General features: G+C 45.5%; 1 protein-coding gene across 2 annotated transcripts in view; it reads right to left on the bottom strand.

Moving 5' to 3' along the window:
* The window catches only part of WFDC3 (WAP four-disulfide core domain 3), a 271764-nt gene extending 246269 nt beyond the window's left edge, over positions 1-25495 (bottom strand). The window contains exons 1-2 of one of the 2 annotated variants that reach the window (XM_069243494.1): positions 25368-25495; positions 1145-1294 (exon numbers count right to left, since the gene is read on the bottom strand). In XM_069243494.1, the coding sequence (XP_069099595.1) occupies positions 1145-1294; positions 25368-25470 (253 nt within the window). In that variant the 5' untranslated portion in view covers positions 25471-25495. The remainder of the gene's footprint in view (positions 1-1144; positions 1295-25367) is intronic. The other variant, XM_069243495.1, reaches the window with a different exon arrangement.
* Between the last annotated feature and the right edge of the window lie 316 nt (positions 25496-25811).

The raw sequence follows: 25811 nt of genomic DNA on the forward strand, positions 1-25811 counted from the left end.
TTGAGTGGGGTTTCCATCTCTCTCAAATAATAACCACATTTCTTACCTGCACATATGAGCTTACCATGAGGATATGTTGGTAGTCAATGTTGTGGAATTGATATATGTGAACTTCATTATTATTGATCTTGATATTGTGAGATAGAACCATATTTCACACCTTCATTTATGATGAACTTTCCAAAATCAATATTTCTGAAGTGAGCTAATTACACAGAGCTAAGAATACTAATACTCTCTACAATGAGAATGAGTGATTCCTAGTGAAGACAACAACTACAGCTAGCTGTCAGTGCCCCTCACACTAAGGATCTCAAGTAGCTGGATGTTATCCAACTAAAAAAGACTTTTGGTGTCATTCAAAGTTTGGAGGACCACCTTCCGAACAACTAGAGTGGCAGAGCTACTCTCTTCATAAGTCCAACCATGGGCGGCACGCTATACTTAGAGTAGCCACCAATTGTGGCCTTTTTCCACCAAAGCAGCCCTTAAATCCTAGGCTTCAGTTGCCTCAGGGGAAACAGATCAATGCCAAAGGTTCAGCCATGCTATGGTAGACATGGAAGGCAGACCTATCAGCACTACTGTCATATCTGAAAACAGCCCCTCAAAGTGAATGTCCATTCTTGGAAATTACATCAGAAATGACATCAGAAAGGTCCCTTGCATGCAAAGAGTTGTGTACCACCCTGTGGAGGACATTAAAGAGCTTCTTACTGTCTAGGACCACAAATATTTACATTGCAATCACAGTTAGTGAGAATGCTGGTGACTTGGAATTGCCTTAAATATCGAAGCTCCTCAGATGCCATGGCCACCAGCACCAAGTCTGCCCAACAGTTTTCTGACAGCAGATTATGGTGACTCCAATGTTACGAAAATAATATTCCTCCCCTACACAAGGCTGGGGAATCAACAGATAGGTGGAGAAAAAGTGCCAATTTGTGAATGCCCTGTTACATCTCACTTCTAAACGAGGCTTTTGTATATTCCATTACATATAAGTGATGCTCCTTTGCATGCTATTTGCATGTAATTTGAAGCAACAGAATATAAAAAGATAGCGCATTTGCCCCTTTAGAAGTGACCCATTACACGACGGTAAGGCAAGTGAAATACTCTTTAAAAAAGGGACCTAACATACCTGCAGCAGGAACCTTACAGATCATATCAAAATTGTCCTTGCAGCACTTCTTATCTGTTGGACATTCTCCATCGTGGTGACAGTAGGTGGAATTACTGCGCACTATTTTGGGGTACGCATATCTTTCAGGTGGACACAGTCCAGGTTTCACTATGAATAAGGAGAATAAAACACAAATATAAAGTATGCATTTGATGGAAGAATTTATCTACATATCTTGTGATTCCCTGCAAATAATCCTATTTTTGGTTGTTATGACACATTTTGATAGAAAAACTACTATATGTATGTTGTTATTTTTCCCAAACTTGGTAATAATGACTCAAATTGACATTGCAGATAATGAGAAAGTTGAAACTTATTATGTAGCTAAAATGAGTATGTGCAAGAAATGAATAACAGACTTCTTGTGTGCAGCGGGTAAACATCTGGCAAAGAAATCTCTGTGAGTTAAGAATTTCCGCTCATCTCAGAGGCCTGGCATGGGCTAAATGGCTCCCTCTGTTCTTTACATGTCCCTGTCATTGCTCATATCTGTACATGCGTGAAGTAACATTTTTGATATCCCTCATCACTATGGCAGTGGCAACTCCTCCCTCTATGATGGTCCATCACTCCGGCGCAAAAGGAAAAAGAAGGTGAGGTGGCACCAAGAAAAACCTAGTAAATGTGATCCCAGGTCCCAAATGGCCAAAAAAGTCATAACGGGTCATGCAATGGGTCAATGGTCACCAAAGCAAGAGCCTCATCTACCCAAGCTTCCAGCCCTTGAACAGTAATTCGCATAAGCCAGACACTGTTAAAATGTATGGAGCACGACTGATTGGGGCGACCTCTCTGTCAGTTATTTCAGTCCTTTCTGCGATGTAATGAACATTTTTCTTTTTTGTTACTAAGCACATTAGGCTTTCATTGGCCTAAGCAGAGAGTTTTCTTTGACATTGTTTAGATATTTCATCTTTGTTATCGTACAAGTATTTTATTTTATTATTTAGTATTAAGCCATTCCACATTCTTATTGTTCACTCATGTTGCTTGTTTTATGTTCTGTTATGCGGTGTTGCATTATACTCTTTTGGGCTATTGTTGCAAAATGGGTTTCAGCCCGTTTTCTACTCTCAGATTTATTTTTTTCACCCGGTTTTGGACTCTTTACTCTGGATGAGCCTCACTACATGACTGACCGACAGTAATCACATGGAAAATGGACGTGCATGTTTACTGCCAGTGCCAACCTTTTACCATAAGGCTGCTACGATGCAGGAAGGGTAAGGGACACTTGACTAGTAACACATAAACACACGTGTGCAGCCAGAGTGTGTGAGACTACTGTGACTGTACCCAGTAACTGCACACAGGTAGCCTAGCACAGGGTCACTTGGCAGGTAAGACAATGACCTGGGGTAGGCCTTATAATAGTAGTGACACTTATAGGTAAAGTCAGTATGGCATACTGTTTTTTCTACAGTGGCAGTTTATTATACCCATATAGGACAACTGCCTTAGAGGGAGATCTCGCTCCCTATTGTCCTAAGAAGTCTAGCAAGATATAAAAATGGGTGTAACGTGCACCAAGATTAATTATGCAAGTCCACACAGATATAGGTACACCTAATGAGTTGTACAGAATTTTAATATACTCTGGCTCAGCTCAGGATAACAGCCATGGACTTATTTCACATGGCTGCTCCAACGTAAACACACTGCACCCCAGCAAAGGAAATAAAGGTCTCCCCACACAAAAAGTAGTAAATAACAGTGCATTCCTTAGCTCCTTAATAAGAAGGGATAGGGAAGAAAATATGTTAGTTAGCTGTCACATTGTACCAGAGCTGGGTACATCTTAAGCTCACTGTTAGAATTTAGATCCTTGGTTGGCAGTCTGGCTACCCCATGTCCAAGCAAGGACCCCCACTCTAGTCAAGGTAAAGGAGACTTACACTTAGTCAACCCCCGCTCACCCTCTTAGTAGCTTGACACGAGCGGGTAGGCTTAACTCAGAAGCAATTTGTAAAGTATTTGTACCAACACACACAGTGTAAACCACTACAAATTGACACCACACAGGTTTAGAAAAATAGTATATGGTAAATATTTTTTCTAAATAAACAGTATCAAATACAATAAAAATCCACAAAACACCATTAATATGATTTTAGCACTTAAAAGCACAAATGCTGCAAGTTGGTATCAAGTGCCATCATGAAGGAGTCGTTTCCCACAATGCGATCCCACTGGTGCTGTTTACTGAGTCGTACGGACTCCAAGGGGCAGTACCTTTGTAAGGCAAGTAGAAAAAAGGCTGGTGTATGGAGTCGGGGAGCGAGGCGCAGCTGGATCCGATGCTGCATCGCTTCTGGTGCTACAGGGCAGAGGAGCAGAGGCGTCACGAAGCGGTCTCGGGTCCTTACTGCAGAGCGGTGGAGGTGAGGCTGTGTCGAGGTGTTGGTCCCTTGCTTCCGGCAGATACGAAGTCCTGGGAAGTCAGGATGCTGGAGGGCGACCTCACGGAGTCACAAAGACGTCATAGGGCCACAGGCGCTGCAATGGTGACAGATGTCACGGACGTCGGACTTATGACACACAGATCTCAGCTAGGTCATGCAGGATCAGCGGCTGCAGAAATGCAAGGCTTGCAGAGTCAATGGCATTGTCGCGCTTCTACAGTGTCCACGGCTTCGGGGCAGGCGGTGTCTTGGCTTCTGTGCAGTGGCGGCCTTACCGAAGTCGCATGGCATTGTCCGGCATCGTTAGACAGGTTTTCTCCAGGAATTCACTTCCAGGGGCCCAGGAACTTGAATGGCACCCTCTGGTAAGCTAGAGTCCACAGCACGTAGACTCAAAACTGGATGGTGATGCCTTTACTGTCCCTGAGGATTCAAAACAGGAGGCAAGCTCTACTCCAAGCCCTTGGAGATTCTTCTTCAAGCAGGAATGCCCAACAAAGTCCAGCCTTTGTCCCCTTTCACAGGCAGAATCAGCAACTGCAGGATAGCCCAACAAAGCACAGTCACAGGCCAGGGCAGCACTTCTCCTCAGCTCTTCTCCTTGCCAGAGGTTCCTCTTGATTCCAGAAGTGATCTGAAATTTTGTGGGGTTTTGGATCCACTACGTATACCCCTTTCTGCCTTTGAAGTTGACAACATTCAAAGGAAAGTCGCTGTTGTTCTCAAGATCCTGCCTTCCCCCAGGCTCCACTCCACAGCCACACCAGGGGGTTGGAGACTGCATTGTGTGTGGGCAGACACAGCCCATTCAGGTGTAAGTGGCCACTCCTCTCTCCACTCTAGCTCAGATGTCCCATCAGGATATGCAGGCTAAACCCCAGCTCCCTTTTTGTCATTGTCTAGAGGGGATTCACAAACAGCCCAACTGTCAGTCTGACCCAGACAGGGAATCCACAAACAGGCAGAATGGTTCAAGCAAGAAAATGCCCACTTTCTAAAAGTGGCATTTTCAAACTGACAATTTAAAAACCAACTTTATCAAAAGATGTATTTTTGAATTGTGAGTTCAAACTCCATATTTCTATCTACACCCAGAGGGAATCTGCACTTAAATATTATTTAAAGGCAGCCCCCATGTTAAACTATGGGCAAGATAGGCCTTGCAACAGTGAAAAATGTATTTGGCAGTATTTCACTGTCAGGGCATGTAAAACACACCAGTACCTGTACCTGTCTAACACACATTGCACCCTGCCCATGGAGCTACCTAGGGCCTACCTTTGGGGTGCCTTACATGTAGTTAACGGAAGGTTTAGGCCTGGCAAGTAGGTACACTTGCCAGGTCAAATTGGCAGTGCAAGACTGCACCCACAGACACTGCAATGGCAGGTTTGAGACATGTTTGCAGGGCTACTCATGTGGGTGTCACAAACAGTCCTGCAGGCCCACTAGTAGAATTTAATTTACAGGCCTTGGGCACCTCTGGTGCACTTTACTAGGGACTTATTAGTAAATCAGATATGCCAATCATGGAAAACCCAATCACCAATACAATTTACACAGACTGTATATGCACTTTCGCACTGGTTAGCAGTGGCAAAGTGCCCAGAGTACTAAAGCCAAAAAAACTGGTCAGAAAAAATATGAGGAAGGTGGAAACAAGACTGAGGATGACCCTGCAAAAAGAGCCAGGTCCAACACCCACTAAACAAAGTAGGGACTCTTCTTTGAAGCTTTGGTGGAAAGGCCCTGGCACTGATGTCAGTGAGGGTTGGAGCTGTGACCAGTGACATTCTGGATGGCGCCATCTTGAACTGTCCCAACATGCTGTGTAGGAGAGTTGGAACATAGGTGGAATGGTGATGTGGCTACTTAGGAGTGGTCAAGGGTTTCTGGTTTCTAGACCCTTCCATCCCCATTTAAAAACTCTTTCACAAAGGAGAAAGAGGTTTTTTTCTGTTGGACTCTGGGACCACAGCGGTAACAGCAGCCATGGATAACTGGAAGAACAAACCCACTGATTCCCTAATGGACTAAGGAATCTGCCCTCAGTTGACCCAGGGCCAGGTCAGCGTGGCTAGCCCCCTTACACCACCTGAGGACCATATGGGTGAAAAGGTGAACTTCTGGGCCCAAGCAATAAAAAGGAGCCCTGGAGACTGAGACAAGGAGGAAAGCTGGTGCATTGAGCCAGTGAAACAGCTACTACAAATTAGGTCACTTCTGAGGCTGGGATGTCTGCTGGAGCTGTTTCTGGAGACTACTGTTCTCCACCTGGAGTACATTGAGCCCAAGATGATGCAAATCACCCGATCGAGGCCCAAGATAGCCATCTATCTCTAAACATTGGTAATATTTGACATTTGTTGAGTGACAAAATGTGTGTGGCTCCACCCCCAGCTAGGAAATTACCCCCATGGTGGGTTATGGCCTGTGGTGGCACATGGATTTGTATTTTTACCCAAAGATAGTTTGTGTGTGGGGTTCCCTTCAGAGGCTCATTTCCATCCCAGCTGCCTGAGGGCTGACGCAATATGGAGGGCAGTGCCATTGCCTCCCCCAATTAAGGAAGCAAATGGCCTCAGACTGCATCTCTGGGCCCCTGAGCAGAATAGGAGGAAAAAGGAGTTCACTGCAGACCCTCCCCAAACAGAGGTGATCTCCCCCTGTTCCCCTTGCCCGTGTCTGGGGTTAGTGGAGCGGCCACCACTTACCAAATGCCATGCCTGCATGTTGCGGGGGGGCTCCTGCTCTGTCAGAGATAATTGCTGGTTGGGGAGGAGGCCAGTCGGGGCAGCCAGGGGTGGGCTCCCCAAGCTGCCCTCAATGAGGACACAGGCTGAAAAAATCAAGAAAAAACTACAAGATGCTGCACAGCACAAGCCCGCTTAGCAACGGCCAGAACCTCTCATTGATTATTCATGCTCAGGGAAGGAGAGATCCATAATGCCCTGTGGGGCTTTCTCATTTGCATATTGTTTTGGCTTCTGGGTACCCCAAATCTGTGAGAGGCACCACCAATGATGTTTGTGGCGGGGTTAGAGGAGGCACAGCAGCCACTCACCCTTGAATTTTGTGAGTAATCCTATGTCTATAAGGATCAACCTCCAGAGTTTTTGTTCCTTATATCAAACATTCTCAAGGCTAACGTTTTTGCTCTTCAGCTAGGCGTGCAGTGCTCGCTTGTGACTGGTTCTATGGCTACATTTTCTGTGCCCTGAAAGCATATAAATAAAGATGTAAACACTTAGGGGGTCATTCTGACCCTGGCGGCCGGTGACCGCCAGGGTCACCGACCACGGGAGCACCGCCAACAGGCTGGCGGTGCTCCCAAGGGCATTCTGACCGCGGCGGTTCAGCCGCGGTCAGAAAGGATAAACCGGCGGTCTCCCACCGGTTTACCGCTGCCCCATTGAATCCTCCATGGCAGCGGAGCGCGCTCCGCCGCCATGGGGATTCAGACACCCCCTACCGCCATCCTGTTCATGGCAGGAAACCCGCCATGAACAGGATGGCGGTAGGGGGTGCCGCGGGGCCCCTGGGGGCCAATGGCATGGGCACTGCAGGGGCCCCCGTAAGAGGGCCCCACAAAGTATTTCAGTGTCTGCGTTGCAGACACTGAAATACGCGACGGGTGCAACTGCACCCGTCGCACCCCTGCAACTACGCCGGCTCAATTCTGAGGGGCAGGGGCATTTCCTATTTTGGAGAACGCCCGCCGGCCCAGCGGAAATGTTTGAATGGCCGCCGCGGTCTTTTGACTGCGGTGCGGTCATTTGTCGGCGGTACCTTGGCGGACGGCCTCCGCCGTCCGCCAAGGTCTGAATGACCCCCTTAGTATGATAATTTTCAATGTTTTATTAACCCTTTATGAGCGCAATGATTTTTCATCAATGTTAAAATGCGTTATTGATTTTAAGGGTTGCATTTACACACAATTAGTGACTATAGTGAAATATTGCTGATTCTTCACATGATTTGTTTTATTTAAAGTGATACCCCTTGATATTGTGATGTCTATTTGGTATTTGGTATAGTTGGACAGGGGGTACTGTGATTTTGAGGGTCCTATCTATTTATAAACTTATTTATACACATATATATACTACGGGGGTGGGGTGTGTGTGTGCGTGGGTGTGTGTGGGTGTGTGTTTGTGTGTGTGTTTATATAATAAATGTACTTTCCTTTTTTCTAAAGAGAAAATACTGATTGGACAATCAATTATTGAGTGTTATTATTGTGTGCCAGCGAATGGTGATTACTAGCACACTTCACCTCCACTGAGCTGGCCTTCGACTGCCCTGCTTCGCTACATAGATCTTTTGCCTGTAGAGGAGCTGTCGCCACAGTAGCTTCTCTAAAGTTTTTTTAAGTTTGCTGAGCGGACACCATATTTCATGTGGCTGCTAACTGAAAGTTTTTGATTTTGAAAAAAACAAAGTCCCAAAGGAGAAGTTTGTTTTCGAGAATCGAAAAACAATGACGACACACTGGAAGTTTTCTCCAGGGTTGCAGATGATATTTTTTTTTTGTCCAGGGCAGGGGTGTGGAACAAAAAAAGAGTACAGCAGAATGTCTGCTCTAAATAGAATCCACAGTATAAGGTATTACACTGATGTCCTCATGTCTGTTGTTGCTTTGGTTTAAATTTTTGCTGCCAGAGCCAGCACAGCACTGCAAATGGAAACATGACTGTGCACCTGACTTTAAATAGAGCAGGCAGGCTATCAATTTGATGGATGTTTAGAATCTTCTATCACATTTGTGGCAGCTTACCCGGTCACCAAACTCTAACTGGCCCCCCACTAAATCTCTAAAAGCTTTGATAATTAAATCAAAGTTGAAATAGAGAAAATAATGGGGTTGATGCCTTATCAGTCTTTGTCTGCTTGTTACAGAAATCAATTCTGCTAGGCGATGGAGTACTTTGCTCTCCATGCCCATTCAAAAATTGCCCTCTTTGGAATGATCACTTATTTGTTTCAGTGAAGTTGCGCTAGCATGCCCATTCCACACTTCTAAGATATAATCATACACAGGAAGTGCTGCAATTCAGTGTAATTTTTTTAATGCTATCTTAGAAAACAGCCTTGCCAGATTGCTCCATCTACACAAATTGTGGCTGTTGGATTTTGCAAATCATTACAATCAAATGCAATGGTTTAAGAAGACTACACCTTTCATAACCCACTAATTTACCTAATGAAAACCTGCGGCCAATAACATGGTGCTTCATGAATAAAGAGCAAGCGAGCTGCACTATTTACTCCTTTTCATATTCCTATTTCAGAAAACAAAATAATAAAAACAATACTACACAACTATAAATGAGTCAGTTACCTGTGCTGAAAATTAATTTTGTGTATGATCTACCCTGTGTTTCTGCAGTCACATGAATCCAACGGTTTTGTCACTTGGTAACTATAGTAGCAAATGCTACACATGTTTTTTGTTTTTTATAATAAAAATATTTCTAGCATTCACGACAAGAATTTTAAATTCTATTAAGGACAGGGAGGCGAGGATTAGGCTTCTCTTTATTCACTTTTAATTACTTCAGCAACCAATCAGAAATTCAAAACACAAAAAACTACAATTCCCGTGAAGATGCACATCATGTTATAACCATAGAGAGACCCTCCTATATAATGACCGCAAGAAAGTATCAACTCCTCTTTCTTTGCAAAAGTCATAACAGGAACAGTCTTCACAACTCAGTAGCAAGAACGTAACTCTGACAGTCCCAAATTAGAAATTCAGAAGAATCCCAATGGAGAAGTCCAAACGCAGAGGATAGAAGAGATAAACACTAGCTCCAAGCTGAGGGAAAAAAATAATTCCAAAACTCCAAAGAATTATTTAGTGTTGTTTCCTGAAAGGAAGATAACAAAGACCAAGCCATAAAAAAACTGAACCAGAACCAAACCTATGGTAGCAGTAATAGGGATGGAAAAGCACTGTAGCCAAACATTAAATACCAAAATTTCACAGGATAAACAATCACAGTAATAAGAACTAATCAACAAGTGCGGGTGGTATAATCCTCGCCTTCGTGTCCTTAATAGAATTGAAAGATTCTTAGCACGAATGATAGAGTTATTTTTAATCTATGTCAGGACCAGAGGCTCCAATTATGCTTGTTCAAGGCTGCCCCACAACCACCGAAGCAATGTCAACAATAGGCTTATAATCTGATGACCAAACTGCCACCCTTAAAATGTCTGGCACCCAAGGCAAAGGAGTTAGAAGCCATGGCCCTTCTAGTTGAATAGGCACCAAAACTTCGAAATGTCAATTTCAGCCTTGCTCAAGAGCCATCAAACCCATCTTGCCAAGATAGCTGACGATACTGGGTGAACAAGTGAAGGCTTAACAAATGAAATGAATAACTGTCCCCCCCATGCTAGAACTAAATTCTTCTGTACTTACCTTTTAAGCCTTAAAACACTGCACCACACACAACTTAGGGTTGTCCACAAAGCAAGGGTTAGACAACGATTTGGAATAGCATTTAGTGTAGAGAGATTTGGAAAAAGTCACACCTTTAGGGGAAAAAACCCACCTGCCAAATCTAAGGCTCTAACATCAGAAACTTGTTTGCAAGCTATAAAGCACAGCAGCATAGTGAGCGTAGCAGAAAGCTGTTTCCTAGAAACAAATCTATTAGGCGGCCAAGTTTCCAAGAATAAAAAAAAAAAAATTACATCCCAAAAGCTAGAATATCGCGGACAAGTGGGATTTGCCAACCTGATGCCATTAAAAAGCTTGCAAACAATGGGTAACTCCCCCACAGGTTTACCATCTACCGGTAAATGACCAGCAAATATAGCCGACGGATGACTATTGACCGACCTGTGGGCTAAATCAGACAACGCCAGAGAGGATAAGAAGATCAAGACCAGACTGCAATCTGTTGAAGAAGGATCTGCGTTCTATGCATTGCACCAAGAACACTATTGTTCCCAAGAAGGCGCATATCTCTTATGGATGTTGTAAGAGAAGGCCCCTGAAATGAAATTGCTAGACTCCTGCAAAAGCCCTGGGAGACTCCATCTTTTCCTGAAAGTCACCACGCTACCAGAGAGAGCTGTCCTGATAGAATCAGAAGATGTGGAAGGCCCATAGGATCTAGAAGGCGGTTCCACCTCTGCAGAATTTACACCTGATGAAAACATTCAACTCCAGAGCCACTGGGAACCATGCCTGGGCTCTCCAAAGAGGAGACACCAGAACGAGATCTGCCTGCTGACATTGGACCTGAGCCAAAATTCTGGGGATCATCAGGAAAGGGAGAAAAGAATAACCCCGATCTGGAGACCAGTCCTGGTGGAAGGCAGTGGTTGCTAGAGCCAAGCTCCAACTGAAAAACCTCTTCAGCTGTCGATTGAGGTGGGAGGCAGAGAGATCTATCGAAAGGGGGCCCGCAGAGACTGGAGAACTTGAAAAACCTTCAGATTAATTCTCCAATCACTGTAGTCCCAAAGATGTTGTGATTACCAATCCGCCACCGAATTGTTGCACCCTGACAGATACTCCGCCACCACCGAGATCCAGTGTTGCGGACAAAAGTGCCAAAAATCCTTGGCAAACTTCACCAGAATGCAAGACTTGTTCCCACCCAACTTATTGACATATCTCACTGCTGAGATATTGTCCATTCGAAGAAGACTACAACAATCCATCTTAAGCAGAGATAGACTCTGATCACAAACGAGCCTGCAAAGAGCTCAAACAATTGATATGAAGGTCCAACTCCACTTTGGACCAATAACCCCCTGTGGACACTGGGTCAAATCAAGGTCCCCTCCCAAAGGCTGGTATCGGACTCTATAAAAATCCCTGAAAAGGGCCCAAAAATTGCCCTGCTGTTCCATGCCTCCATATGGTCCAAACCACCGGTGCATCTCCATCCGAGCCTCCTCCAAGAGGGGAACCAGATCCACATAACTGAGGCCCTTCTGAAGATGAGAAATCTTCAAATGCTGCAGAGCCTTGTAGCGAAGGGGACCTTGGAAAAATTGCCTCAATCGAGGAAGATAGCAGGCCCTCCATGCGGGCAATCGCCCTCAATGATACAGTCTGTCTGGACAATAGTAACCTCAATTCCCTTTTGATTGCATGTATCTTTTGAGTGAGGGGGAAGCACCAACTGAGCTAGGGCAGAGTCCACCCAAAAACCCAGGAAATCTATTTGTTAGGACAATATTAAGACCGACTTCTTAACATTGACAATGAACCCCAGATCCTGAAGGAGGGAGATGGACCACTCCAGATGGAAGAGGACAAAGAGGGAGCATTGAGCTATGATGAGGATGTTGTTGAGGTAAATTATCAGATGAGCACCCCTTGCTTTGAGATATTGCCTCATAACCTTCGTGAAGCACCAAGTTGCTGATGACAGGCCGAAAGGAAGGACTTTGTAACAATGGCCCTCCCAAAGGAAATGGAGAAACCGATGATGTGGAGAAAAAAAGGGACGGTCAAGCATCCTAAACAAACCATCTAGCCCCGTTCTTGAAGTATGTCTCTCAACAGGTGAATGCCCTCCATTTGGAAGTGGTGAAAAACAAGCCATCCATTTAAATCCTTGAGGTTCAGAAAAAGGCGGAAACTCCCGCCCTTCTTGTCTACTGAAAGAATCGAGCTGAGAAACCTATTGGGTGAGGATAAGTCAAGACAATGTCACCTTTTTTCAAGAGTTCTGCAATTTCTCCACAAATGAAATTGCGATATCGAAGGGAAAAATACATTGAATGGGGAAGGGCCAGCTAGGAGGGGGAATTATAAAATTCCAGTTTGTAACCCTGGATGGTCTCTAGAACCTAAGAGTCATAAGTAATCTTGCACCAAGCTTGAAGGAAAGATCCAGTCCTGTCCCCCAAAATAACCTCTGAACTGGAGATTAGGCTCACCTGTAGATTCTGAGTCCTGTGAATAGGACTGGTTTCCTCTGGATCCCCCTCTTTGAAATTTCGAGCAACGAGCTCTTGGACGAGAGGGGTTGAAAGTGAATGAGGAAGAGCTGTGGTCCTGGAAACCCCCTCTGTCCTGCTGATAGTAACCTCATTGAGGGCCTTAATTGTAGAAGTGGCCGAAAGCACGTCCTCTGTAGCGTCCGGCAGCTCAAAAAAGTGGACGCAGCACCCTCTTAATAGAACCCTGGGCCTTGTCCAGGTTGGTGGAAGTCTCCACAAATTCAGAGTGCTCCTTGAGAAAAGGAGAACCAAAAAGCAAACCTTGGGCTAAAGGCCCCATTCAGAAGAAGCGAGGTCCACCAGTTTGGGATCAATCTTTATTATTATGGAGCAACAATGTTTGCTTGAAATCACACAATTAGCATTCCCCAGGAAGCATAGGGCCCCTTGAGCTCAACCCACAAGAACATCCGAGTCAATGGATTTCCTCAATTCTTTAGCTTCGTACCCCAGTTCCACAATCCTAGTTAAGGGTCCGGCCACAACCAGGAGTTTGTCCATGCAAGGTCAGTGCCCTTTTTGGGGTCCTTTGAAAAGTTTTTCAGGTACGTGTCCGGTGTGGGGTCAAGCTCTGGCGTCTCTGTCACCTTGTAAGGAAAATCAAGTCTGGGACATTAGTATCGAAGCCTGGAAAGAACCCCCTTCTCAAACCCATGCCGAATATAGGACTCAACATAGTCCGCCACCTCAGCAGGAGGAAGACATAGGGGGTCATTCTGACCCCGGCGGGCGGAGACCGCCATAATACCGTACCGCGGTCAAATGACCGCGGCGGTCATTTTGACTTTCCCGCTGGGCAGGCAGGCGACCGCCAAAAGGCCGCCCGCCCAGCGGGAAAGCCCCAGCAACGATAAAGCCGGCACCCGTCGCGATTTTCAGTGTCTGCTTTGCAGACACTGAAAATCTTAATGGGGCCCTGTTAGGGGGCCCCTGCAGTGCCCATGCCAGTGGCATGGGCACTGCAGGGTCCCCCAGGGGCCCCACGACACCCGTTCCCGCCAGCCTCTTCCTGGCAGTGTAAACCGCCAGGAACAGGCTGGCGCGAAGGGGGTCGGAATCCCCATGGCGGCGCCGTGGAGGATTCCCTGGGGCAGGGGAAAACCGTCGGGAAACCACCGGTTTCCCTTTTCTGACCGCGGCGGTAGAATTGCCCCTGAAGCACCGCCAGCCTGTTGGCGGTGCTTCCTCCGTCCTCGGAATGACCCCCATAGAGTAGATCGGGGTGGATCATGTCTTCCGGGTCAAAGGTAAGTACCTTCGGAGGGATAACGGCTTCTTGCGGGTGATGCGTCTTCTTCTTGCGCTTCCGTGGAGGATTTTCTCCTTGGTCTGAGGAATGGGCTGATGAGGAGGAGTCTGATTCCTCAGGTGCCCTAGACTTCAGGGTGGAAGCAGAGGTGTTATAATCATGTTCCTTGGCCAGAGACCTGATAAGGTTCACAAAATCAGCCGTATAGGGATTTCTATTCACCTTGGGGGGGGGTTGGAAACTGTGAGACAGGGAGGTTTCCTTGCTACCCTGAGACCTAAGGTGGGCATCCAGCCCTGTTGCTCGGCAAAGCCAATTAAATGATGCTTAATAGGTGAAATAGCCTAGGCCAAGGGTTGATTCACTGTGTGACGCACACCAGCATCTAAGGCATAAGCAAGGTCCTGTCGTAAAGATCCAGCTGGTTCATCCATATAATATTCATCATCCATCTCTTCATTATGTGCAGCCATGCTGACCAAAAAGCAGTTCAAACTCCAAAGGAGCAGTCAACAGAGGTGATACAGATCAGAACGGCAGGCTAATAATAATCCCTCCAAACCAGGGAAAATATCATGTAAAAGCTAGGTTTGAATGTGCAGGGAGCACTGCCCACAGAACAAACAGGCAAAGCCTATATCATAATTATTACAATCCCAAGTCTAGGGCCCATAGGGCGTAACAGGGGGCGCACAAGCTCTAGAGAGGCAGAGTGACAAAAACACAAGTCTGAAAATGTTCACTGCCAAAGGTTTTTCATAAGTTCATGCGCGCTAGCCTCAGAGCCAAAAATAGCATCCAGCTGCTAACCACTGAAAGAGGATCCCAGCCGCCCAGCCTCACTCCCCTGCTCCCACTCCACTTGAAAGACGCAGCTGGGGAGGGCCACGCTAGGGAGGTTAAAGATGTTCCCAAAATAGACTGGCAAGCACGCAGACGACGAGTGACTCATTCAATAGAGCGACGTGGCACACAAGTCGGCAGACTTGCTGTAAGCAAGAAAAAACATAATAATCAATTTAAAGGAATCGATAAGCACCACCAGAAATATTATGCAGTAACAAAACTGGCAATACACACAAGAATACAGTCAGAGAAATAGTGAGAACCTAAATGTCTGTGAAGCAGCAAAGAAAAAGGAGTTGATACTTTGTTGTGGGCATTATGTAGGGTGGTCTCTCTATGGTCATCACATGATGTGTATCTTCATGGGATTTGCATTTTTTTGTGTTTTGACTTTCTGATTGGATGCTGAAGTAATTAAAAGTGAAGAAAGAGAAGCATAATCAGAGCCTCCGGTCCTGTCATAGAATTCATTTGCTGTATTTAGCTGTTTTAATTTGTGACCTTTCTTGCAGGCACTTGCTTCTAAATGACTTTAATGTGAGGAAGTGTTCAACAAACAGAGATCTTCTTGGAAAATTGAGTACATTGCTATATGCCAGCATTCATATTAAGCATAAAAGTAATACCCAAAGCCTGCCTCTGAATTCCATTTAACAAATAGCACTTCAGTTCAACCAGAAATAGTGGGAACACAATGAAAATGGGAAAAATGTATTAGCAAGTGAGAACGAGAATCTACTCCACTGAGCATTGACACTTGCATGCATATGTTGCAATACCCCCAAAAATAGCCATGCTGAAGTTCAGAAGATGAGTGAACAATAAAGAAGCCTTTATATTTTATGTTTAGCTTGTCACATTTGCTGTGAGTTCAAAGAAAAAGTTTAAATGTCAGGCTATGTCTTCTGACAAATTACTGCATGTAAGTGAGCTAGGTGACAATTTTGCTGGGGTGCAGGAAATGAAAGGAAAGGCTGTAGAATGTCAGTTTTTAATAACATTTACAAACATATAAATACCTGTAAATAAACTATGGACATTTCAGAATAATTCTTCAATTAGCAAAGGACAAACGAAGGACCTTTTTCAAAATTCTGAAGTGTGAAAGAAACAAAGGGGCATATTTATGCTTGTTTTGCACCCAATTTGCATCATTTTTTTTAACGCAAATTTGGTGAAAAACTAACTCCATATTTATACTTTGGCGCTAGGCGTGTCTAGTACCAAAGTTATGTAGTTAAAGTCATTTTTTGGACGTGGAAACTTACCTTGTCTCAATGAGATGCAAGGTAGGCGTGTCCATGCAAAACATGACTTTATGGCCTTAGCGCCATATTTATCCCCTGTGTTAAAACCACGCCTCGGGGGAGGCGGGGTGAAATAATGGTGCAAAGTTTGCTTTGCGCCATTATTTAACGCCTGGGTCAGGGCAGGGGTTAGGGGACCTGTGGGCATATTTCCATAGTGGAACACCTTGGAATAAGTTCACAGGTGCCCTTCCCAGGCCCCAGGGACACCCCCACCCACACCAGACGGACAGCGGAGGATGGGGATCCCCATCCCAGGTAAGTATAGGTAAGTACAGTTAAGTATTTCATTTTATTTTTTAAAGTGCCATTGGGGACCCTGAAATGGGCCCCCCTACATGGCAGAGGATGCAAAGGCCATGCCCAGGGGGCACTGGTCCTCTGTGCTGGCCATTGGGGTGGTGGGCATGACTCCTGTTTTTTCTAAGACAGGAGTCATGTGGTATGGATGGTTTTGCATCAAAAAATTATGATAGGCTGGTTAGAGTAATTTTTTAAAATTCTAACCTGCCTAACGTCATTTTTTGGCGCAAAACCCCCTTCTCCCATACCGCCACCCCCACCCCCACCCGGCTAACGTCATTTTTTTTTTTACACTAGCCCAACCTTTGCGCCGGCTTGCACCCTTCCATAAATATGGTGCCTGACTGGTGCTCAGGAATCGTACAAGCCGGTGCAAAACTTTTTGATGCAAAACGACATTACTGCAGCTTTGCACCAAAAAGTATAAATACGCCCCAAAGATTTTAATAAGATCAAAACAGATCAAAACACTTTACTTGGTGATGCACAAATCTGAAATATATGCACTGAATCTCGATGTACACACATTGTCATTTCTGCGCTATGTAGTATTTCCAGTAAAATTGCATGTTTTTGGACATGTAGTATCCATTTCAACTTGATACGTGCAGTCTGTAAATGACGGTGCACTACCACACCGGTGCTCCAAAATGCACCACATGTTACATATCACACTCTTATCGCTCTCCTGTGGGATGAGCATAACACATTTCGGACACTTGTTTTTTTGTGAGGCTTGGATTTTTCACAATCCCAGTGACTTCACTGATATCACATTAATAGTAGCACCACAGTCAGAAAATTGTCCCAGCACCACTGCTGGCATATGTCCCTCTCTCTTAACTAGTCCCAAAACATAAAAACTCTTTATGGAAATGCTATGGTCCCTCTTGTATGTTACGTGCCATCATTTGTCATGAATGGTGAAAATCCTATTAGATCAAATCTAAGCAAGTAAATTCCAATAGTTTGTTACATGGGCCAGCAAGGGTGTGTAATCCATATGTTCCAAGTGTGAACATCTAAAGAAGCTGTCTCTATTATTTAGAACTTATTTTCTTTGTTGGTGATGCTGATTCACACCAATGTCATTTGTTAATCACTTGATGCAATAAAGTTGGCTTCTAAAATGGGAATTTGTGTGTTTCCTAACCTCATAATTGCACCATAGTCTTCCATTTCCTGCCCCTCACATTATTTGTCATGCTGCCCTGTCACCCACACAGCCTATGCACTGTCTCTGATTTCAAACAACTACCAATAGGCTGCGAGGTACACTTGACGCACGAAGAATAGGCCAGGATAACGTTGCCAGATGACTTCCTGTCATGAGGGACACCATTTTCCAGTACTAGGCTTTACCTTTCACAAACTATTGCTTTATTGTGTGGTAATCCAATTTTTGTTTCCGTTGGAAGCCTACAAATCCCAAAATGCATGACGTTGGTACACAAAAGGCCAGCCCATGGAGGTTGTGACCCAAGTGCAATGAAGTTGTCTGGCAAACTTTGCTAGGAGGAAAAGAGGGAGAGAGAAGTTGTGGAGCACCGCTGACCCTTTCCTCCCAGTGTCAACATCAGGACAGTGCGCGCTCTACGGGCGACTAAAATGCAAAAACACAGTCTTTATGCAAAGGCATAATTCATGCATTATGTTTATATGCAGTTTGTTAACCTTTTGCATTGCAGATGATGTTTGTAATAACTGTTCATTTGCAAGGTATTGCTGCAGGATTACCGAGTGTGTCAGGGTGTTGTATCTCTCTATGACCTACTAGAAGCTTTCACTGCCCCATGAATCGGTGTGGTCTCTGGGCTGGGCTTGACTCTATATAAGGGAGTCAGCCCAGCTCCACATGATCACTATTCAGAGGTCCTGGTGCAGAGCAGCAGCAACTTCCTGAGCTCCGGTCCCGGAGGTCTACAATGATATTTCCAGGCCTGCTCTCATTATATTGACTATCCTTTAGCAGGGCGGTAAGGCGAAGGTCGGGCTGGGCCCCGACCCCCATTTTCAAAGACATTCAAGTTTTTGGGCCTAGTTGTGAAACTCCTTGTGCGCGTGATTGTGTTTTCATGACATTTACATATTCTTGTTTGAATCGGCAAGGTGCGCAATTCAATTCTGGGATATGATTCTTGACATTCAGATTGGCAACATGGTGCGGGAGCATTTCATGATATTTCCATTGTATATTTCGAATCGACAAGGTGAGCGATTAATTTCCTGACATTTAATTTTTACATTCTGATCGGCAACAGTGTGCGCGATCATTTCATGATATTTGCATTGTGTATTTCGAATCGGCAAGGTGCGCGATTCATTTCCTGGCATTTAACTTTGACATTCAGATCGGCAACAGTGTGCGCGATCATTTCATGATATTTGCATTGTGTATTTCGAATCGGCAAGGTGCGCGATTCATTTCCTGGCATTTAACTTTGGCATTCAGATCGGCAACAGTGTGCTTGATCATTTCATGATATTTGCATTGTGTATTTCGAATCGGCAAGGTGCGCGATTCATTTCCTGGCATTTAACTTTGACACTCAGATCGGCAACAGTGTGCGCGATCATTTCATGATATTTGCATTGTGTATCTGGAATCAGCAAGGTGCACGATTCATTTTCTGACATAAAAACTCTTGACATTCAGATCGGCAGTGTGCGCGATCATTTCATGACATTAGCATTGTGAAACTTCGAATCGGCAGCAAGGTGCGCAATTCTTTTCTGGCAGTAAATTCTTGATTTTCAGATCGGCTGTGCTCGCGATCTTTTCATGCTATTGAATACTTAGGTGTGCAGTGTTTGTTGAGGTGCACACATTTATCCTGAGCTTTTGGTTTTCTCGAACGCTTAATTCAAAGAGCGGCATTCTTTGTGCTAATTAAGCTCCTACTACATTTCCTGTTGTTTTTTCATGGAATGTTCAGATAGCCTTTGTCCTTCTGTAAAAATGCAATGTTTATCCTGAAACTATTTTGAAGAAGGTTCTTGTATTCTAGACAGTATATGATATTTCCTGAAAAGCTCAAATGAAACATTGTATTAACCCATTCTTGATTTTTCCAGGTACCTAGATTTCTTGAGGCCTAGTTATAGTTATGTCCTAAGTTATCCATGATTACAGTATTAGAATTCTTAGAACCATAGTCTATTGAAAGTCAATGTGATTATATCTTGACATTGTGTTGTTTAACCTCTTGCTTCCTACAGGTCTCCTTCCCAGCTGTTCCCTACCTAATCCCCTTTCCCCCCACTTGGGTTCTCTCAGGCTCTGTGGTATATCTATTGGAGGTTTGGAGCTGTCTGGTGGTGGACATGTTGGGAACATGCGCAGATCCAGAGGATCTGGTCTCCCTGACACCCAGTCTGTTCAATGTCTGGCCTCTTGCCATCCTGCATGGCTACCACTAGCTCAAGGGGTTTTGGGGAGGAGTCCAAATATACTATGGCTGACAGGGGAGGGGACTGGAGTAAGTACTATTATGATTACACCTTCTCTTTTTAGGGCTGAGCCTGTGAGTGCATGTGCTAGTGCATGTGTTTCCATTGTTGTTTACAGTAAAGGGCTTAGGGAATGCACATATGTTGGCTTGTGTGGCACTCTTCTTTATAGCTCTGTATTTCATCACTGCAAGCAAAGCATCATTTCTGTTTCTCTCTGTGGAGCAGGGACCAAGAACTGATTGTTTCAGCTTAATCAGTGCTCATCCGCTGCCCCCAATATGATTGAGGTACTATTTTGTTCTTTTTAACTTCTAGTGCCCTGCAATCAGAAGAACGTGACTGGCAAAAACATGCCCAACGGGGCAAACAAAATTGCTAAGTTTTATTTTCTTCAGCTAATGTTCTTTTATTTTGCCAAGTCGTATTTTCTCACTTTAAACTTATGTTTTCTTTTGTTTTTGCTTCAGGGTACAGTTCTCAAAATATGCTGATTATCTTGTTCTAAATATTGCAAAGCTACATTGTTTCTTTTTTATGTGTAATTTCTGAAATGATGCTTTAACACGTAATCGTGCAGTACACCCCAATCCACCCCAATACAATCTGCCCCACTACAATCCATGCCAATCCACCCCACCTCAGCCCACACCAATCCACCCCACTCAATCCAAGCCATCCCACTCCAATCCTTCACCCCACCCCAATCTAATCTGTTCCAATCTAATCTGCCCCACACCAATTCGCCCCACTCTAGTCCAAAACAATCTGCCTCACTCCAATCCAAAACAATCTGCCCCACTCCGATCTTCTGCACTCCAATCCAAACTAATCTACCCCACTCCAGTCCCAAACAATCTGCCCCACTCCAAAATAATCTGCCCTACTCAGATCCAAAACAATCTGCCCCACTCGACTTCAAAACAGTATGCCCCACTACTATCGAAAACAATATTCCCTGCTCCAATCTAAAACAATCTGCACCACTGAAATCTAAGACACTCCAAACCAAAACAATCTGCCCCACTCCAATCTAAAACATATGCCCCATTCCAATCTGCACCACTCCATTCTGCCCCGCTCCAATTATAAAAACAATCTGCCCAACTACAAGCTACCCCTCTCCAATCTGCCCCACTCCAATTCAAAACAATCTGCCCCACTTGAAAACAATCTTTCTCACTCCATTCTACCCCTCTCCAATCCAAAACAATCTGCACCACTGCAATCTGCTGCACTCCAATCCAAAATGACCTGCCCCACTCCAATATAAAACAATCTGCCCAATTTAAATCCAAAACAATCTCCCCACCTCGAATCCGCCTAACTCCAATCTACCCCACTCCAATCCAATCCAAAACAATCTGCCCCACTTCAGTCCAAAACAATCTGCACCACTCCAAAACAATCTGCCACACTCAGATCCAAAGCAATCTGCCCCACTACTATCCAAAACAATATGCCCACTCCTATCCAAAACAATAAGCCCCACTCCAATCCAAAACAATCTGCCCCACTGCAATCTAACCCACTGCAATCCAAAACACTCTGCCCCCACTCCAATCTGCCCCACTCCAATCCAAAATAATAAGACCCACTCGAATCTGCCTCACTCCAATCTGCCCTGCTAAATCTAAAACAACTGCCCCATTCCAATCTACCCACTCCAATCTGCCCCACTCCAATCCAAAACAATCTGCCTCCCTCCAATCTGTCCCACTCCAATCCAAAACAATCTGCCCCATTCCAATCCTCTGCACTCCAATTCAAAACAAACCCCCCACTCCAATCCACCCCACTCCAGTCCACCCCACTCAAATCCAAAACAATCTGCCCAACTCCAACCAGCGCTAATCCAATCTGCTCACTCAAATCCACTCTACTCCAATACACCCCACTCCAATCCTTCATACTCTAATCCAATCCACCTCGCCCCAATCAAATCCATCCCAATTCACCCCACTCCAATCCAATCCACCCAAATTCAATCCAATCCTATCCAATCCAATTCACCTCACACCAACCCAATCCACCAAACTCTAATATAGCCACCCCACTCCAGTCCATTCTGCACCAATCCAATCCACCCCAATCAAATCTACTCCACTCAAATCTAATCCACCCCACCCTAATCTGCCCAATCCAAAATTATCCGCCCCCTCCAAAATAATTTGCACCACTCCAAAATAATCCGTCCCACTCCAATCCAAAACAATCCGTCCCACTCCAATCCAAAACAATCTGCCCCACTCCAATTTGCACCACTTCACTCCAAAGCAATCTGCCCCACTCCAATCCATTTCAACCTGCCCAACTCGAATCTGCCCCAGTCCAATCCAAAACAGCCCGCTCCAATTCACCACCCTCCAATGCAATCCACCTCACCCCAATCAATACCACCCAATTCATCCCAATTTACCTCACTCCAATCCACCACAAACCACGCCACTTTAATCCAATTCACCTCACACAAATTCAATCCAATGTACCGCAATTCAGTCCAATCTATCACACTCCAGTCTAATAAATCTCACCACAATCCAATCAACCCACCCCATCCACAGCAATATAATCCACAGTACTCTACTCCAATCCACCCCACACCACTCCGGTCCAATCCACACCAATCCAATCCAACTCCCTTCAATCCAACCCACCCCATTCAAATCTGGTCCAACCAACCCAATCCACCCATTCAAATCAATTCCACCCCAGTCCAATCCAATTCAGTCCACTCGAATCAAGTCCATCACAACCCAGTCCAACTCACTCCGGTCCAATCCATTCACACCATCCCAATCCATCCCACTCCAATACAATCCACCTCTCTCCAGTCCAATACCGTCCACCTTAATCTACTATACTTCAGTCCAATCCACCCCATTCCAAACCACTTTAATCCACTCCCCTCCAATTAATCCAACAACACCAATCCAATTCACCCCACTCCAATACAATACAATCCACTCCACTCCAGTCCAATCCACCACAATTCCACCCCAATTATAACATAACATAACATAACATAACTCCAATCCACCCACCCCACTCTAATACACCCCACCCCAATCCAATCCACCTTTCTCTATCCAATAAACCCCACCCTTTTCCAATACACCCCATCCAGTCCACCCCCTCAATCCAATCCACCCCACCCCACCACACCCCAATCCACCCCGCTCAATCCAATCGACCCTATTCAATCCAGCCACTTCACTCCAATCCACTCCACTCCAAATCCATGCCATCCCATCCCAATCCAATCCACTTCAGTCGGGTCCACCCCACACCATTCCACCGACTCCAGTCCACCCCTCTCCAGTCCACCCCACTCAATCCAATTCACCACACACCAATCCAATCCACTCCACCTCAGTGCAATACACCACACCCCACTCCGTTTCATCCCACCCCACACTACCCCAATCCTCCTCACATTTCTATACACTCCAATCAACCCCACTCCAACCCACCCCACTCCAATCCGTCCCATTACACCCTATTCTACTCCAATCCACGCCACTCTACACAAATCCAATCCACCCCATTTAAATCCACCACACTCCAATCCAATTAATTTAGCCCACCCGCTCCAGTCCACCCAATCAAATCCAATTCACCCCGCCTCAATGCAATCAATCCCACTGCAATCCATCCCAATTTACCCCAATCCACTCCACCCCATCCCAGTTCAGTTCACCCAGTCCAATCAAATTCACCCAGCCCACACTACTCCAATCCACCTCTCAATCCAGTTCACCCAACCCCTAATCCAATCCCCCCACACAAATGCAATTCCACCCCACTCCAATCCCCCTACCTCAATCCACCCCACTCCAATACATCCCAATCCAACCCTCCCCACCCCATTCCAATCCAATCCACCCCACTCCAATCCTCCCCACTTAACCCAAATCCACCCACCCACTCAACTCCATTACAATCTACTCCAATACACCTCATTCTACCCCAATCCAATCCACCCCACCCAATATCATTTCAGTCCATCCCACTCCAATTCAATCCATCCAGCCCACCCCACTCCAGTCCACCCCACTCCAGTTCAATCCACCCCACTTCACTCCAAGGAATCCAAACCACCCCAGTCCAATCCAATCGACCTTACTCCAGTCCAATCTAATCCACCCCACCCCACTCCACTCACCCCACTGCAATCCAGTCCACCATACCCCTATCAAATTCCCCATCCCAGTTCTATCACTTCAAACCAATCCGCCCACCCTACTTCAATCCAATTCAAACCAATCCAATCCACCTCACACCATTACAATCCACCAACTCCAATCCAATCTACCCCACTCCACTCCAAGCCACCCCACTCCACACACTCTTCTCCAATTCACCTCACTCTACCCCAATCCGTTCCACCCCACCTCAATCCCATTTCAGTCCACCCCACTCCATTTCAATCTATCCAGTCCACCCCACTCAGTCCACCCAACCCCATTCCAATCCAATACACCCATTCCAAACCAATCCACCCCACTCCATTCTAACACACTTGGCTCCAATCCAATCTACACCCCTCCAATTCAATCCACCCCACTCCAGTGGAACCTAATCCATCCCAGTCTACTCCACCCCACTCCAATCCAGTTCACCCCACCCCTATTCAATCCACCCCACCCCAGTCCCATCACTCTAATCCAATCCACCCTACCAAATCCAATCTAATCCACCCTCTCCAATACATTCCAGTCCAATCCACCTCACCCCATTCCAATCCACCTCATGCCAATTCAATCCACCCCAATGCAGTCCACTCCACTATGCCCCAATCCAGTCCACCCACTCTACCCCACTCCAATCCACAATACTCGACTCCAATCCAATCCACCCCTCAACCTCAATCCACTCCAACCCACTTCAATCTATTCCACCCCACTCTATGGCACTCTCCGCCACTGTACCACTGAAATCTACTCCCCTCTACTCAACTTTTCGACACTCTGCTCCACTACTCCACTCTACGACATTCAAACATCTCCATTCTACAACACTCTACTTCCTTACTCCACTCTATGGCACTCCACACCACTTTTAGCCATGCTGAACAGTAGCTACACCGGTGTACATCATGGCAAAAACATTGCTAAAGCCAATAGCTGTTGTATAGGCGAGACTTATTGGTTTTGCCACTGCTAATTATTAATGACCCTAGGCCAATCCTTTCCTTTTAGCCCTCCTGTGATTGCCACTGTTCTTCTTCTATGATTTTTTGTTGTAGAAAAAAACATGTTTGGTTTAAAATGAGAAGTTCGCCATGTGTTTTTTTAGGGTCGCATCAGGAAACTGGTCTTTCTGGATAGTCAAAAATCCGGTTTGAATCACGGTATATTGATTGGTTCTGTAATTGGTGTGCACCGCACACCGGGACTCGCGCCCCGCACACAGTCTTCTAAAGGCAGGGAACATTACTGTGCGTCATACCACAGGTTGTGCATCCCCTGGTCTGCCCTAAGGGACAGGAAGATATTCCCCTTCCTCAGGGCCAGTTCCACGCAGACCGAGAAGATACGTAAAAAGTGTTTGTCAATAAACACAGAACATAAAAATAAAAGCGGGAGCCTCTGGAGCCAAGAGATGTGGTCATGTGCGCAGTGAATGAGGCGCTCTGTACTCACCAGTGGTTGGTTGTGTTTTCGTTTGACCACAAGCTGTGTGCAGGCCCCAGAGGGCGAGGACCGCTGCCAGCAGCAGGAAGGATGTGCGGCCCCCTCTCTTCATAGTGACGCTTTGATCCCTTTGACCGCAGGCATTGCCCAGTGTCGGCTTTTATACCCTCTCAGAGGGATGAGTTTGGTGTGGGAAACAGCCTCCAGGATGACTTTGTTTGAACTCTCCCAGCTGAGTATTTCACAATTCATCCATGTGCTTCGGCAATACCTGTGCCTGGGAGCAGATCCTGTATGGTCGTTCCCTGCTCTGTTTTCCAATTACCTCATAATGCTGAAAAGTAACCAAAGGTTAAAACGGCTGGTTTGTCCTGCAGAATTCGGAAAAGTGTATGTTTGAAAGTGCTTTTTTTGTCACGCTGGGTATTCAAACAAATGCTGGTATGGTAAACA

This window comes from Pleurodeles waltl, chromosome 7 (assembly GCF_031143425.1).
Source record: "Pleurodeles waltl isolate 20211129_DDA chromosome 7, aPleWal1.hap1.20221129, whole genome shotgun sequence".
In the NCBI taxonomy this organism is placed as follows: domain Eukaryota; kingdom Metazoa; phylum Chordata; class Amphibia; order Caudata; family Salamandridae; genus Pleurodeles; species Pleurodeles waltl.